This window comes from Bubalus bubalis, chromosome 11 (assembly GCF_019923935.1).
Source record: "Bubalus bubalis isolate 160015118507 breed Murrah chromosome 11, NDDB_SH_1, whole genome shotgun sequence".
NCBI lineage: Eukaryota > Metazoa > Chordata > Mammalia > Artiodactyla > Bovidae > Bubalus > Bubalus bubalis.
In genome coordinates, this window is record NC_059167.1 from 60,124,270 (window position 1) to 60,140,883 (window position 16,614).

At 38.7% G+C, this 16,614-nt stretch overlaps 1 protein-coding gene and 1 non-coding gene across 3 annotated transcripts in view; both read left to right on the plus strand.

Annotated features, from left to right (window-relative positions):
* The window catches only part of L2HGDH (L-2-hydroxyglutarate dehydrogenase), a 52,834-nt gene extending 45,210 nt beyond the window's left edge, over nt 1–7,624 (plus strand). For both annotated transcript variants that reach the window (XM_006063154.4, XM_025295805.3), the window contains one exon: nt 5,621–7,624. In XM_006063154.4, the coding sequence (XP_006063216.2) occupies nt 5,621–5,816 (196 nt within the window). In that variant the 3' untranslated portion in view covers nt 5,817–7,624. The remainder of the gene's footprint in view (nt 1–5,620) is intronic.
* A 48-nt stretch (nt 7,625–7,672) lies between these two features.
* LOC112577887 lies at nt 7,673–7,833 on the plus strand. The gene has a single exon (XR_003102088.2). It is a non-coding gene; the product is annotated as a U1 spliceosomal RNA (small nuclear RNA).
* Nucleotides 7,834–16,614: the final 8,781 nt, after the last annotated feature.

The following is a 16,614-nucleotide window of genomic DNA, read 5'->3' on the forward strand; positions in this document are numbered from 1 at the left end:
ATATGCATATCTTAAGTGCTCAATGAACTTTGGAATTATATAAACTCGTATCCACCACCCAAATCAAGATACATTAGGGACTTGTATTTTAATTGCCTTTCAAGTGGTGTAAAGAAAGCCTTGGGTCCATAAAAGGTGAAAAGTTGGAACTGAGATCCCTTTGTAAAGCCAGGGACTCTGGAAGGGCTATACTCTCAGTGAGAAGGAAGTCTAGAAAAAAAATCTGTAAAAATCTAGCATCCTGGGCCTGCACTCACAAACACTTGGAGTTTCCATTTGTACCACCATTTTGATCTAAGAAATGTAAGCTAAGTGTAGATCCAGTCTAGTTTGTATCCTGCTTCAAATTAATACTTTTCCCTCTCACTCTCTCACTTTAAACAGATTAGAGTGAGTGAAAATCAGGGTTATTTGACCACAAACTGAATATTGTTGATAGCAAGCAGTTAGTTCAGTTCAGTTCAGTCACTCAGACATGTCCGACTCTTTGTGACCCCATGGACTGCAGCATGCCATGCTTCTCTGTCCATTATCCTGTCCATTGTCAAACTCATGTCCATCTTGTTGGTGATGCCATCCATTCATCTCATCCTCTGTCGTCCCCTTCTCCTCCTGCTTTCAATCTTTCCCAGCATCAGGGTCTTTTCAAATGAGTCAGTTCTTCTTATCAGGTGGCCGAAGTATTGGAGTTTCGGCTTCAGCATCAGTCCTTCCAGTGAATATTCAGGACTGACTGGGTTGGATTTCCTTGCAGTCCATGGGACTCTCAAGAGTCTTCTCCAACACCACAGTTTAAAAGCATCAATTCTTTGGTGCTCAGCTGTCTTTATAGTCCAACTCTCACATCCATATATGTTCAGTTCAGTTCAGTCGCTCCATCGTGTCCTACTCTTTGTGACCCCATGGACTGCAGCACACCAGGCCTCCCTGTCTGTCAGCAACTCCTGGAGCCTACTCAAACTCATGTCCATTGAGTTGGTGATGCCATCCAACCATCTCATCCTCTGTCGTCCCCTTCTCCTCCTGCCTTCAATCTTGCCCAGCATCAGGGTCTTTTCAAATGAGATGGTTCTTTGCATCAGGTGGCCAAAGTACTGGAGTTTCAGCTTCAGCATCAGTCCTTCCAATGAATACTCAGGACTGATCTCCTTTAGGATGGACTGGTTGGATCTCCTTGCTGTCCAAGGGACTCTCAAGAGTCTTACCCAACACCACAATTCAATTCCTCGGTGCTCAGCTTTCTTCACAATCCAACTCTCACATCCATACATGACCACTGGAAAAACCATAGCTTTGACTAGACAGACCTTTGTTGGCAAAGTAATGTCTCTGCTTTTTAATATGCTGTTTAGGTTGGTCATAGCTTTTCTTCCAAGGAGCAAGCATCTTTTAATTTCATGGCTGCGGTTACCATCTGCAGTGATTTTGGAGCCCAAGTATATAAAGTCTGTCACTGTTTCCATTGTTTCCCCATCTATTTACCATGAAGTGATGGGACCAGATGCCATGATCTTAGTTTTCTGAATGTTGAGTTTTAAGCCAACTTTTTCACTCTCCTCTTTTACTTTCATCAAGAAGCAATTAGTAGTTTTGTCTTACTATTAGGAATCCTTTTAAGAGAAATATACATTGAAGCAGGATGATATGCAATCTAGGGTTTGCTTTAAAATAATCCAGTGGAGAAGGGTAGACAAAGAGTGGGGTACAGATGAAACAAAATTGGCTGTGTGTTGGTTATTGAAACTGGGTAATACATACATGGGAGTTCATTATACTGTTCATTTTACTTTTGTACATGTTTAAGATTTTCCATTAAAAAAAAAAAAGGGTGTTCCCAGAATGGTAATATGTGGAGCTTCTGATAAAATGGGAGTTCATTATACTGTTCATTTTATTTATATTATATATATATATATATTTGTACTGATAAAAGCAAATAAAAGTATATTTATTTTTACCAATAAAAACAAATATAAAATCTTCTGTAGAAGGACATAACTTCAACCCAACTCCCACACTATTCCCCCAGATAAAATCCTGCTGAATAGGAACTCACTAGCAAAAGTTACAAAGCACCATAGTGAGAGCAAGCAGATAGAATAAATACTAGAATTAGACCCCTAACCATTTAGGGTAATAGTAATATTAGAAGCCATAAAGTAAGTATATGCCAGTGAATTTAAAAAGCAAATGAAGTAAACTAAAAAAAGAATAATAATATAAAAAATACCCTAGGCAAATTTAGAAACCACGTAATCAGAATTTCTAGGAATAAAAAATGTAGTTCTTAAATTTTAAAACTCAAATGATTAAGTTAGACAGCTGGTTAGACTGCCTGTAAGAGAAAATCAGTTAACTGGAAGGTAAATCTAAAAAATTGGCAGAACAGTGTTGCAAGCTAAAAATGCATCGTGTGCAAATTAGAAAATGAACTTATGGTTGCTGGAGAGTGGGGGAGGGATGGTTAGGGAGTTTGGGAAGGTCATGTACACACTGCTATATTCAAAATGGATAACCAACAACTAGAAACAAAAAAAACATGAAACACTTTATTTAATGGATTCATAGAACTCCTTCACTCTCGTTACAGAGTACTCATGTTATTCAAGTCCTCACAAAACATTTACATGTCCTTTTGTTGCAGTCCAGTTTGGTTGAATATTAATAATAAAAATACTCTTATACCCTTCCATCGAGTTTGGAAATTAGGATGGAATGGTTGACTTGCCCTGTATCACCACTCCCAATTTAAATACGCTCATGTGAACTTCTATTTTTAGGTTAACAGTAGATCCCATGGTAAGTTTTATAAAATACTAAACTGGCCAAAAATGTTAGTGGGCTTCCCTGGTGGCTCAGTGGTAGAGAATCAGCCTCTTAATGCAGGAGACATGGGTTCAATCCCTGGGTCAGGAAGATCTCCTGGAGAAGGAAATGGCCACCCCCTCCAGGATTCTTGCCTGGGAGATCCCATGGACAGAAGAGCCTGGCGGGCTATCATCCATGGGGTTGCAAAAGAGTCTGACACAACTTAGCAACTAAGCAACAAAGATATCAGTGGTAGCCTGTCATAGCTGTTTTCTAGCCCACAGGATTATGCCTGCCACAGAATAATAAAGCAATAAATACAACACTTCTCAGAGGAATGAATGCCATTAGTTACATATTCACCTGTTGTTTCTTCACATATTTAAGGGTCTAAGGCTTGCATTCCTATTAAATTTAGTTACAAATAGGGCAAAATATGTTGCTAGAAATAACATTAAACAGTTAAATATAGCTAAATTTGCAAATATTATATTACCTGAATCATTTGTTCCTTTAGCTATTAAAATAGAATTAAAAATTAAACAATTAAAATTTTCTAGAGAGTAATCACATGTATGCTCAGTCATGTCCAACTCTTTGTGACCCCATGGACTATGGCCCACCAGGCTCCTCTGTTCATGGGATTTTCCAAGCAAGCATACTGGAGTGGATTGCCATTTCCTCCCCCAGGGTATCTTCCCAACCTGGGGATTGAACCTCTGTCTCCTGAATTGGCAGGTAGAGTCTTTGCACCACCTAGGAAGCCTCTACTGAATACTTCCTATGTACCCAAATCTAGACACCAGGGCAGAAATAGGAGTGTTGTGCAAGATTCATTTCTGGCCCTGAAGATATTTATGGTTTATTTTACCTAAAACTTCAAGTTATAGTGTTCACCTCAAGATAAGGGGGAATGCCTATATGGAATCATGCAAAGAAAAACCCTGGAGTTTCATTAAGTGCTGAATAGGAAACATGAACACATGAAGAATTTGATAATTTAAACATTTCATATGAAATAGCTACTTTAGTTCAACCTGAATTAAGTTCCTTAGAAAAACTTAATCTTGTATATTGTTTTTTACAGTTTGGATTATAGGTTTTGAATACTTGGGCAGGAATGGAGGGGATGTTGATAAAATGGTGTTTGTAAGAGGAATAAATAAGTATAGACACATTTTGACTAGTTAGTTAGCATTAATTAGCATTCTCTTTGCTTAGAAGGAGTAAGGAGAATGAACACTCAACATCAGTAGCTGGTCATGCCACTGTGTGCCCCTCGTTTGGCCTTCTGCGAGATAAAAGGAGAGGGACAGGAAAACTCATAGAGATGCTCACAACAGCAACAGGAGTATTATCTAAGAAAAGAGAGAGGAGAGATGCTGTTTTGATGAGTTGAGAGAATTTATCAACACAGAATGTACCTAAATGGACCATACCCTGGCCAGTAGGCTGTATGTATCCTTACCCTAAGAAAATTCAGCTTCCATCCCATTCTGTCTTTTTGGGTTATAGTGATGTATCTGATTCTTACCTGGAAATCTTTACAGCTCAGAAATCTCCTGTCCAGATCCCTTGAAGGCTTCAGTATTACAAATTACTTGCTTTTATTATAGAGTTTTTCACCCTCATTGTTGTAATTCTTACTTATCTCTTTACAAATGAACTTTTTAGCTGTGTAACTTCAGGCAAGTTACTTAATCTCTCCATTTTCTTTGCTGTTAAATATAAACTATATCAGCTTCTTAGAGCTGTGAGGATTAAATGAGAGAATTCCTAGTATGGATTAAACAAACACTTGGTAAAAAAACAAAAAAAGCTATTATTATCATGATCTTTCCTTAGTTGGTCTGAGGTCTTAGAGGGTAGTACTCTCATATTGTTCTTTGTATCTTCCTCATGTGCTTATCTGCATTGGCCCAGAATCTTGAGTCTTGATGGTATATAAAAGGCACCTGTTTTCAACTGGGTTTTCTTACATGGTTTCAGTGGAGGTACTTTTGCACTCCAAAAATATTGTATTCAGGTTTTATCTGTAACTTTTTTTAAAACTAAAAAGAAAAAAAATCTAATTTGTAAATGCAAGTGTTATAACGCAGAACTTTTAGTATTAAAGGATCTTACTGTACTAGGCAAGGTAAGGCAACGTAAAATTTAATCGCCAAATCTTGTCCGACTCTTTCGACTCCATGGACTGTAGCCTGCTAGGCTCCTCTGTCTATGGGATTTTACAGGAAAGAATGCTGGAGTGGGTTGCCATTTCCTTCTCCAGGTCATTTCTCTTTGATTGAAAGTTATCCTGATATTAAAGGCTAAACTGTTAAAAATAAAAACAAACTACAAAACAAGAATTTGCTGCCATTTGCAAATATTTTTCTCCATAAATTTTAATAGTATTCAACCAAAACAAAATACAAAAATACATAGAAGTCTGTAGCAGCTGTAGGAATGTAGCTGACACATGTAATTCTTGCTTTCTTTGCTTTGTATCAATCAGAAGAGCCTTATATTCTAATGACTGATTTTATAATAAATTCATTTTGTAAATTCAAATAAAAATACATCTATTCTAAGTATGGGTTTATCTGCTACTTTTGTAAAGAACCCATTTCTGTATTTTAGGCTAAGGATGAATGTTTGACAGGCTACAACTGACAGCCTTTGGCTAATTACAAACCAGTTTGGTTTTCACAAAATTGTACACTTAAAAGAGTAAAGACTTTATTGCTTTAAGAATACTTTGAAACCACTGACACATATGTGAAGTGTCCTGTCTCTCCTAGTCAGATGACTGCCACTCTTGCTTTTGCAGAGGCCCCGCTGGAGTAAGAGCCCAAGCCCTGGATAGGGATGGGAGTCTCATAGAAGATTTTGTGTTTGATGGAGGCGTTGGGGATATTGGAAATCGCATTCTTCATGTGAGGAATGCACCTTCCCCTGCTGCCACTTCTTCCCTTGCGATTTCTGGAATGATTGCAGATGAAGTGCAACAAAGATTTAAATTGTAAATAATGAAAGGAGCTAGGTATGCATTGTGATCTCCATGTTCAGCAACAAGAATTGACTAACTGCATTCTTTAAGAAAATTGGTTTAAAATGTCATTTTTAGGTATACCATTTAGATAACCACTGAATTTTTAAAATTAGGTAACATAGAAATAATATATTTTTAAAGTCTGTGCTCTTTAAAAAGGTACAGTTGTATCTTTCCTTCTGACTTTGCTAATGATCTGTCCTCACGAGATTTGGCTTTTTTGGAATTTCTGGGAACTGTAGCATGAAAAGTGATTATTCCCTTAACTTTTTAGCTTTATAATATCTAAGTTTCTTTTGTCTTGACTAGACAAGAAAATATATTGTAGATTGCAAACTTCCTTTTAATTTCAAAGAGTCATAAAAAAAAGCTCATATTATTTAGAGCAACAGTAATTGGGAATTTTAAATTATTTATTAAAAATACATGAAATTTCACATTTTGAAGTAATTTGAGTAAGATTCTCTCTAATCTATATTTGTAAAAAATAACTTTGCAAAAGATATTCAAAGTATTTATTCTTCTCAGTTTCTTACAATTGACCCAATTGATCTTGGGTCATCTGTAAATCTTAACAACAGTCCACTATGGGTGTTTTGTTTATTCTTCAGTCTTCTGTGGTCAAAAAACCAGAAGAACTTAGAATCTTGACACTGACATACAGAACTTTGTAATTTAAAATGGTATTTACCTCTTATATCTCTAGTCTTCAGTTATACCAAGGTTCTCAAATGTTGACCCAGATCACTAATGATTCATGCCTACTTGACTTTTCTGGAATCCTATAAACCTTTATGAGGATATTTCTTCATTTGAGGAAATACCTAATTTTGAGGCATTCACTTTTGTAAACCGCAAAAGTGCCTTACAATCATGTGTATTTCATGAGTATTTTAAATTGTTGCCCAGTGCCATATTGTCTACTGTGTACTATATATTATATGTGTGTGGTATCTATTGAAATGATTCTTATAGTTCAGAATGTTAGAAAACAGAAATATAAATGGAAATGTAGTAGAATATGAGGAATCTTTTATTACAGAACCACTAATTAGGTGAGAAATTTTCATCCATTCCCTCACATATACTCTCTCTGGATTAATCTTTTAGTCTTAATTTTTTCTTTCCACTCATCTCTAAAACTGTGTGATGGATGAGTTAGAAAAATGAGCATTTTGGTAAATAGGAAAACTTATCTATTTTCTTCTTTTTCACTTCAAGCCAATGATTACATTGATTGAGCTACCTCATTAATTAATTTGAAAGGCTACACATCGTCAGCTCATGTTGCAGAATAGCACATCCAGGTAAATTGATTAGGTAGTTATTTGACACTTGGGATGGGCATACATACTGAAAGCAGTTGGAAAGTATTCACAGAGGAAACAAGCCCTAATGATTCTTTATAAAAACTGGTTCCTCCAAGAAATGTAAGACACAGGGTATTTTCTGTTTCATTACAAGACTATTTGGAGATGGAAAATATTCAGTTCTCTATTTTATTGACAGTAAGATTGTATATACACTAAGCTGTGAAAGATTGAAATTATAAAAATAACTATCCTATTTAAAGCAATGCTCATTCCATTTGGATTTTTACTATGCCTCCAAAAAATTGTGAAAAAATTATTGAAAGTGTTTTGAATGAGTAGATTATTCTATTTGTAAAACATTTTGTATTTGTCAATAGAGTCTTGTGGAATAATGCTATAATATTTAAAAGTTTTTTGTATTTCTAAGACAGAAGAAATGTATATTAATATTAAAAATATTTTAATGAGCCTTGGTTTTGTGAACATAATTTTTAGTTTCATAAAAACTCTTGATTCAATATTTGCCTGGCAGGGGAGATACCTACATGAAGGTGGTTTTTCCAGTGTGCAGCTCATCTGTTTTACACTGGATATGCTGATCCTTGCAATTTCCCCAAATGTGGGAAACTTGGCTGCATAATTTGTGGTAGTGGGGGACTGTGTTCACTTTTTCCCCTGTTTTTTTTTTTTTTTTTCCGTTTTAATGATAGAGATCCCTCAATAACATTTTCTAGGGGTCCAGTGGTTTGTGTTTTTCTAATACTGAAGATAACCTTTAGTGCATCATCCATTTAACATGGGTACTGAATGGTGGTGAATGTGACACAGGACATGGAGAAATAAAGATTTTTTTTTTAAATTTCTGATTCATATAAACTTTATGTTTGAAACAGAACTATTGTAGGATTTAGATAGCAGTCAATAAAAAAAAAGCTTGTACTTGTATATAATATAAAAATGAGGTAGAGTAGTTTGTATTTTGGGTAAAAAGTGGAGCACTTTCCTACCATGCTGTGCTGTGCTAAGTTGCTTCAGTTGTGTACAAAAATGGCTTTCCATTTGGTAGTGGTGGCAATATCTAGCTGACATCGGTATCATCTTCATACACAGAGTCCCAGGGAACATTATAGTGCTTTCTCCATGGGGAGGGGGGCAATAAATAAATCATCTTGGAATTTTATACAAAATTATTGTTCCTCTTGGGAAGACATTTTTGGTATGCTATCTCTTACGGGGATTGAGGTTCTGGTCATGAGACTCCCATAATGGTTATAGGGCAAATGATCTGTCTTGAGTGCCTGCTCCAACTTCTTCCCAGCAGGTGGACTGTAGAAGACCAGAGTTAGCTACGGCAATGGACCATGAAAGTGAGTGACAGCTACATTTATTGTTTCTCGTGGCATGGTTTTGCTTTGCTACTGACTGGCAGCTCTTGTAGCTTTAAATAAATTGAAGAAGTAGAAGAGAGTAAATGGGAGAAATGTTGAGTAAGCCCTTCTTGAAAATGTTTTTCAGTGGGAGAATATTAGTGGTAAAATTTTTACTGCCTTTTAAAATTTAAGATGTTAAAATTTGAGTTGTCAAATGACTGGGTCATTCAAGTTATCACCTTAAAACCATTCTAAATTCTAGAAAGACAAATAAAACTACAATGAGGTGTCACCTCACAGCTGCTAGAATGGCCATCATCAAAAAGTCTGCAAATAATAAATTTTGGAAACGGTATAGAGAAATAGGAGCTCTCCTACACTGTTGGGGAGGATGTAAATTGGTGCAGCCATTATGGAGAACAGTATGGTTCCTTAAAAAATTAAAAATAGAGCTACCATATGGCCCAGAAATCCTACTCCTGGGCATATATATATATAAAAAAAAAAAAAAACACATAACTTGAAAAGTTACATGCATCCCAGTGTTCATTGCAACACTATTTACAATGGCCAAGACATGGAAGCAACCTAAATGTCTGTCAACAGAAGGATGGATAAAGAAGATGTGGTATATATACACAATGGAATATTACTCAGCTATAAAAAAAGAATGAACTAATACCATTTATCGCAACATGGATGGACCTAGAGATTATCACACTAAGTGAACCAAGTCAGACAGAAAGATAAATACCATATCACTTTTATGTGGAATACAAAAGGGGGAAAAAAAAGACACAAAGAACTTATTTCCAAAGTGGAAACAGACAGACACAGAAAACAAACTTATGGTTACTAAAGGGGAAAGGAGGAGTGAAGCTAGTGATAAATTAGGAGGCTGCGATTAACATATACATAGTACTATGTATAAGATAGATAACCTACAAAGACCTACTGTATAGCATAAGCAGCTATACTCAATATTATGTAATAACCTATAAGGGGAAAGGATCTGAAAAAGAATATATATACACACACACACACGTGTGTGTGTGTATAACTGAATTGCTATGTTGCACAGCTGAAACTTACATGATATTGTAAATTAACTATTAAAAATCTTTACATAAAGTAAATTCTAAAACCAAGTAAAATTACTATCAAGTTATTATGATAGTATATTAATTTTAACTCAAATTTATGATAAAGTTTTTGTTACATATCCACAGGTTCTCCCTCTCATGGTATTAGTGTATTTTAAACTTCTATTTTTTAACACTTGAAAGGAGGTATTTCTAGTGAGGTTGGAATTTTTCATTTAAAGAAAGCAGCTTTTAATTAATATTTTGAATGAGTACAACATTCATGTAGTTGAAAATTCAAGTCATAAAAAGGTACACAGTGGAAAGTCTCCCTCTCTAGCCACCCAGTTCTCAGCCTTGAGGCAATGAAAATTGTCAAAATCTTGTGCAGCCTTTCAGAAATATATATAATAAAACATTGTCTCCATTTTTAAAATACAAGTGGTAGCCTATTCTGTATACTGTATTATATACACCCTGCTCTTTTCACTTTGCAGCGTTTCTTGGAGAATGTTCAAGTGGCTTGAACACAGTGGCCAAGTATTTTTAAATGACTTTATAGGTTCCATTCTCTGATTTATTATTTGTTGAACCAGCCCCTTATTCCTACTGATGATTATTTGAATTGTTTATTTCTACTGTGTTTTCCCTTGTTTTGCTGTAACAAACAGTACTGGAATGAATAATCTTGTGCAAAGTCATTTCACATATGACTTTCACATACCTATAGGGCATAATACTAGAATTTATTAGATCCAAGGGTTTGCAATCTTAAAAACGACAGAATGATCTCGGTTCGTTTCCAAGGCAAACCATTCAGTATCACAGCAATCCCAGTCTATGCCCCGACCAGTAATGCTGAAGAGGCTGAAGTTGAACAGTTCTATGAAGACCTACAAGACCTTCTAGAACTAACACCCAACAGAGATGTCCTCTTCATTACAGGCGACTGGAATGCAAAAGTAGGAAGTCAAGAGATACCCAAAGTAACAGGCAAATTTGGCCTTGGAGTACAAAACGAAGCAGGTCAGAGGCTAACAGAACAGAACAGCGCGTTGTCAAGAGAATGCACTGGTCATAGCAAACACCCTCTTCCAACAACACAAGAGAAGACTCTATACATGGACATCACCAGATGGTCAATACCAAAATCAGATTGATTATATTCTTTGCAGCCAAAGATGGAGAAGCTCTACACAGTCAGCAAAAACAAGACTGGCAGCTGACTGTGGCTCAGATCATGAACTCCTTATTGCCAAATTCAGACTTAAATTGAAGAAAGTAGGGAAAACCACTAGACCATTCAGGTATGACCTAATTCAAATCCCTTATGATTATACAGTGGGAGTGACAAATAGATTCAAGGGATTAGATCTGATAGAGTGCCTGAAGAACTGGATGGAGGTTCATGACATTGTACAGGAGGCAGTGATCAAGACCATCTCCAAGAAAAAGAAATGCAAAAAGGCAAAATGTTTCTTTGAGGAAGACTTACAAATAGCTGAGAGAAGAAGAGAAGCTAAAGGCAAAGGAAAAAAGGAACGATATACCCATTTGAATGCAGATTTCCAAAAAATAGCAAGGAGAGATAAAAAAAAAAAAAAAAGCCTTCAGCGATCAATGCAAAGAAATAGAGGGAATCAATAGAATGGGAAGGACCAGCGATCTCTTCAAGAAAATTAGAGATACCAAAGGAACATTTCATGCAAAGATGGGCACAATAAAGGACAGACCTAACAGAAGCAGAAGATATTAAGAAGAGGTGGCAAGAATACACAGAAGAACTATACAAAAAAGATTTTCAGGACCCAGATAACCACAATGGTGTGATCACTCACCTACAGCCAGACATCTTAGAATGCAAAGTCAAGTGGGCCTTAGGAAGCATCACTACGAACAAAGCAAGTGAAGGTGATGGAATTCCAGTTGAGCTATTTCAAATCCTAAAAGATGATGCTGTGAAAGTGGTGCACTCAATATGCCAGGAAATCTAGGAAACTCAGTAGTGGCCATAGGACTGGAAAAGGTCAGTTTTCATTCCAATCCCAAAGAAAGGCAATGCCAAAGAATGTTCAAACTATTGCACTCATATCACATGCTAGCAAAGTAATGCTCAAAATTCTCCAAGCCAGGCTTCAACAGTACATGAACTGTGAACTTCCAGATATTCAAGCTGGATTTAGAAAAGGCAGAGGAACCAGAGATCAAATTGTCAACATCCGTTGGATTATCGAAAAAAAAAAAAAAAAAAGAGTTCCAGAAAAAAATCTACTTTTGCTTTATTGACTATGCCAAAGCCTTTGACTGCGTGGATCACAACAAACTGTGGAAAATTCTGAAAGAGATGAGAATACTAGACCACCTTACCTGTCTCCTGAGAAATCTGTATGTAGGTCAGGAAGCAACAGTTAGAACTGGACATGGAACAACAGACTGGTTCCAAATCGGGAAAGGAGTACATCAAGGCTATATATTGTCACCCTAAGCTTATTTAACTAATATGCAGAGTACATCATGTGAAATGCTAGGCTGGATGAAGCACAAGCTGGAGTCAAGACTGCTGGGAGAAATGTCACTAACCTCAGATATGCAGATGACACCACCCTTATGGCAAAAAGCGAAGAACTACTAAAGAGTATCTTGATGAAAGTGAAAGAGGAGAGTGAAAAAGTTAGCTTAAAACTCAGCATTCAGAAAACTAAGATCATGGCATCTGGTCCCATCACTTCATGGCAAATAAATGGGGAAACAACGGAAACAGTGAGTGACTTTATTTTTTGAGGCTCCAAAATCACTGCAGATGGTGACCACAGCCATAAAATAAAAAGACACTTGCTCCTTGGAAGAAAAGTTATGACCAACCTAGACAGCATATTAAAAAGCAGAGATATTACTTTGTCAACAAAGGTCTGTCTAGTCAAAGCTATGGTTTTTCTAGTAGTCATGTATAGATGTGAGAGTTGGACTATCAAGAAAGCTGAGTGCCAAAGAATTGATGCTTTTGAACTGTGGTGTTGGAGAAGACTCTTGAGAGTCCCTGGGACAGCAATGAAATCAAGCCAGTCAATCCTAAAGAAATCAATCCTGAATATTCATTGGAAGGACTGATGCTGAAACTAAAACTCCAACACTTTGGCCACCTGATGCCAAGAACTAACTCATTTGAAAAGACCCTGATTCTGGGAAAGATTGAAGGTGGGAGGAGAAGGGGACGACAGAGGATGAGATGGTTGGATGGTATCACCGACTCAATAGGCATGAGTTTGAGAGGGCTCCGGGAGTTGGTGATGGACATGGAAGCCCAGCGTGCTGAAGTCCATGGGGTCGCAAAGAATCAGACACAACTGAGTGACTGAACTGAACTGAAGGGTTTGTGCTTTGCAATTAAGATATTGTCACATTGCCTCTGATGGAGACTGACCAGTTACCAGTCTCACCAACAATGTATCAGAATACCTGTTTCCCCATATTCTCACCAACACAGTGTATAATCAAACTTTCTGATTTGTGCTATTCCAATAGATGGGGAAACGGTGGAAACAGTGTCAGACTTTATTATTTGGGGCTCCAAAATCACTGCAGATGGTGATTGCAGCCATGAAATTAAAAGACGCTTACTCCTTGGAAGGAAAGTTATGACCAACCTAGATAGCATATTCAAAAGCAGAGACATTACTTTGCCAACAAAGGTCCATCTAGTCAAGGCTATGGTTTTTCCAGTGGTCATGTGTGGATGTGAGAGTTGGACTGTGAAGAAAGCTGAGTGCCGAAGAATTGATGCTTTTGAACTGTGGTGTTGGAGAAGACTCTTGAGAGTCCCTTGGACTGCAAGGAGATCCAACCAGTCCACCCTAAAGGAGATCAGTCCTGGGTGTTCATTGGAAGGACTGATGCTAAAGCTGAAACTCCAGTACTTTGGCCACCTCAAGCGAAGAGTTGACTCATTGGGAAAGACCCTGATGCTGGGAGGGATTGGGGGCAGGAGGAGAAGGGGACGACAGAGGATGAGATGGCTGGATAGCATCACTGACTTGATGGATGTGAGTTTGAATGAACTCCGGGAGTTGGTGATGGAGAGGGAGGCGGGGCGTGCTGTGATTCATGGGGTCGCAAAGAGTCGGACACGACTGAGTGACTGAACTGAACTGAACTGAATAGGTAAAAAATGATAACATAATTTAAATTTGCATTTTTTGTAATATGAGAAAGTTGCTCATCTTTAATAAGTTTGAGACATTTTATATTCCTTATATGTTTTTGTATTATTACATTTTAGTCTTATAAATTTATAGGAACTGCTTTAGATATTAGGGAGATTAACTGTAGGAAATAAGTTGTAAATATTTTTTCCAGTTTGTCGTTTGCCTTTTAGCTTTACTTATGTTTTCCTTTGGTATACATTTTCAAAACTAGAACTTATCAAGCTACATTTTATGTCATAGTAGTAAGGTCTTTGTACTCTGAAATTATAAACAGATTACTTTATGGTTTTATTTTTTATATTGAAATATTTGACTCATCTGGGGGTTAGCCTAGTGTACAGTATAGGGTATGGATCCAACATGTTTTCCTGGATGGCCCATTTGGTTGGGTAACTTCTTACTAGTGTCATTCTTGGATTATTTTCCACAGGCATGTGGATCACATTTCTGTTTGTCTAGCCCAGAGATCATAGCTCAGATGCTTGTAGAGACTAGGCAGGTTACATAAAAGGGTGAAGAGTGCCAGGTGGGGAGGCTGCTGCTAAGTCACTTCAGTCGTGTCCGACTCTGTGTGACCCCATAGACGGCAGCCCACCAGGCTCCCTCGTCCCTGGGATTCTCCAGGCAAGAACACTGGAGTGGGTTGCCATTTCCTTCTCCAATGCATGAAAGTGAAAAGTGAAAGTGAAGTCGCTCGGTCATGTCTGACTCTTAGCGACCCCATGGACTGCAGCTTACCAGGCTTCTCCATCCATGTGATTTTCCAGGCAAGAGTACTGGAGAGGGGTGCCACTGCCTAGCCAGCTTCAAATGGGATGGCATACTTTTTTAAAGAGGCAGCCACTACCCCGTGCCTACTGATCATTCCCTTGCAGGGAGCATCAGGGCCCAGTATTGCCAGATCTTTGTCAAGAGAAGCTGGAAATCCAGATTTTTTTACATGAAATCTCTTAATTTTAAAATATTAACATCAGGTTTAAAAAGATAAATACAGTTCTGGTTGAACAAAATGTGTCTTGAGACCTGATTTGACTCAGAGAAGGCTCCTAATCTCCTTAGCCAAGAATGAAACTTCCCAGCTTCACTTTCCTATAAGAAAATACAACCCCAGTCTAATAGCTGGACAGCCTAGCAGTTTATAGCTGGAGTTCAAGAAAAGAGAGAAAAGTAAAGAGGTCTAAATTAGCCAAGGTCTTTGCCCTCACTTATGGAAAGATTCTTTGGAGAAATACAAGCATTTCACTATTCTACCTTTTATCCTAATTACATGGGAATGTGGATGTGGCCATTCTTTTTAAAGGAAGTATTTCTTATTTACAGTAGTTTCAGGTGTACAACATAATAATTCAATATTTTTAAATATATTTTGCTCTTCTTGAACTTATTACAAAACTATATTTCCTTGCTGTGCCACATATCCTTGTTACTTATCTATTTGAAAAGGTTCTTGATTCAGTGGATACTTGGATTAGAAAAATGATCTCCTAAGTTTTCCAACTCTGCCATTATAATTTTGCCAAAATGACAAAATAATGCTTGTTTTAACTGCTCTGCTACTGATTTTGAACCGATTTTGAATCGTGGCACACTGTTTTTTTGTACCTTGTTCTTCCTTTCCCTTCCTCCGGGATGGTGGCTGGCAACAACCTATTGTAATTCATGTATGTGCTCAGCATCTTTAGTGGGATAAAATTTATGCTAACGATAAAGTTTTCAGAGTCGTCAATTCAGGAGGGGGTTAAGGTCTGGGGATCTTTTTGGGGTTGCTAGTGAGTAGGGCGGGCCCCAAGGGCGGATTCCAGGTTTTGTGGGACCTGACACCTCCACACCGCCACAATTTGGAAACACCATTAAGAAAACAATGCAAAAATATGGACAGTTTTACCAAAACGGTATGAAATTTCTGTGAACACATAAGGGCTCGTGCAAGTGAAGGGCTTTTAAGTTCAAGTTTGATTAACGCTGCCGTCTGCCTTTTTTGGCCCTACTATGCGCCAAGGACTTTCCACTCCTCACCTTCTTCAGTCCCCTCAACACTACGCTATGAAATAATTACATATACAGAAGAGCCACGTAGAACACAAATACATTAAACATCGTGTCCAGCCTGAAAACCCCTTTCTTTCTAACTCCCTATATCGCTTCCCACGACTGGAGTTCTGGGGCTTGAGGAATGACATCGAGTCAGGATTGTCGCGGGAAAGAGTGTGTAAAACGCAGTCAGGGAGCTAGGGAGTGTTTCTGAAACTGGCTCGCAGAGAGCGCCCTGGAGACGTGCACTCCCGAGGGAAGGCCCCCGCGCCCAGCCGGCGCCTAGGCCAGCTCTGCGGCGCGCATGCTCCGTGAGGGGCTGCTCCAGCTACTCCGGTTAATGAGCGCGCGGCGGAGGGGGCGGGCCGAGCCGCGGCTGCTGGGACCTGAGCTTGGCGGCGGCCCTGGGGCTCTGTGCGCGGCTGCTGAAGGGGCGGCGGCGGTGGCCGGCACTGTGCGCGCAGGAGTGTGGCTTGTTCGCCCGACGCGCACGCCCGGTCGGTCCCCAGGGCCCTCTGGAGGTGACTCGGGCGGCCCGGGCAGGGCAGCGTTGCCGGTTGGGAGGGCGGAGATGAGGCGATGAGGACACAAGCTGCCGCCGCCTCTGTCTGCCTACTACGGCCGTAGCGGGAGTCGGGGCGGGGGCGAGGCCAGCTGTACCCTCGCCGGGCTGCGAACCCAGACAAAGGAGGAGCAGCAGCTCGAGAAGCGGGCCAGCGCCACTGGGAAAGGAGGCCGCCGCTTTGGTCGCAGCCGAGGGCCGTTCGGGCTCAC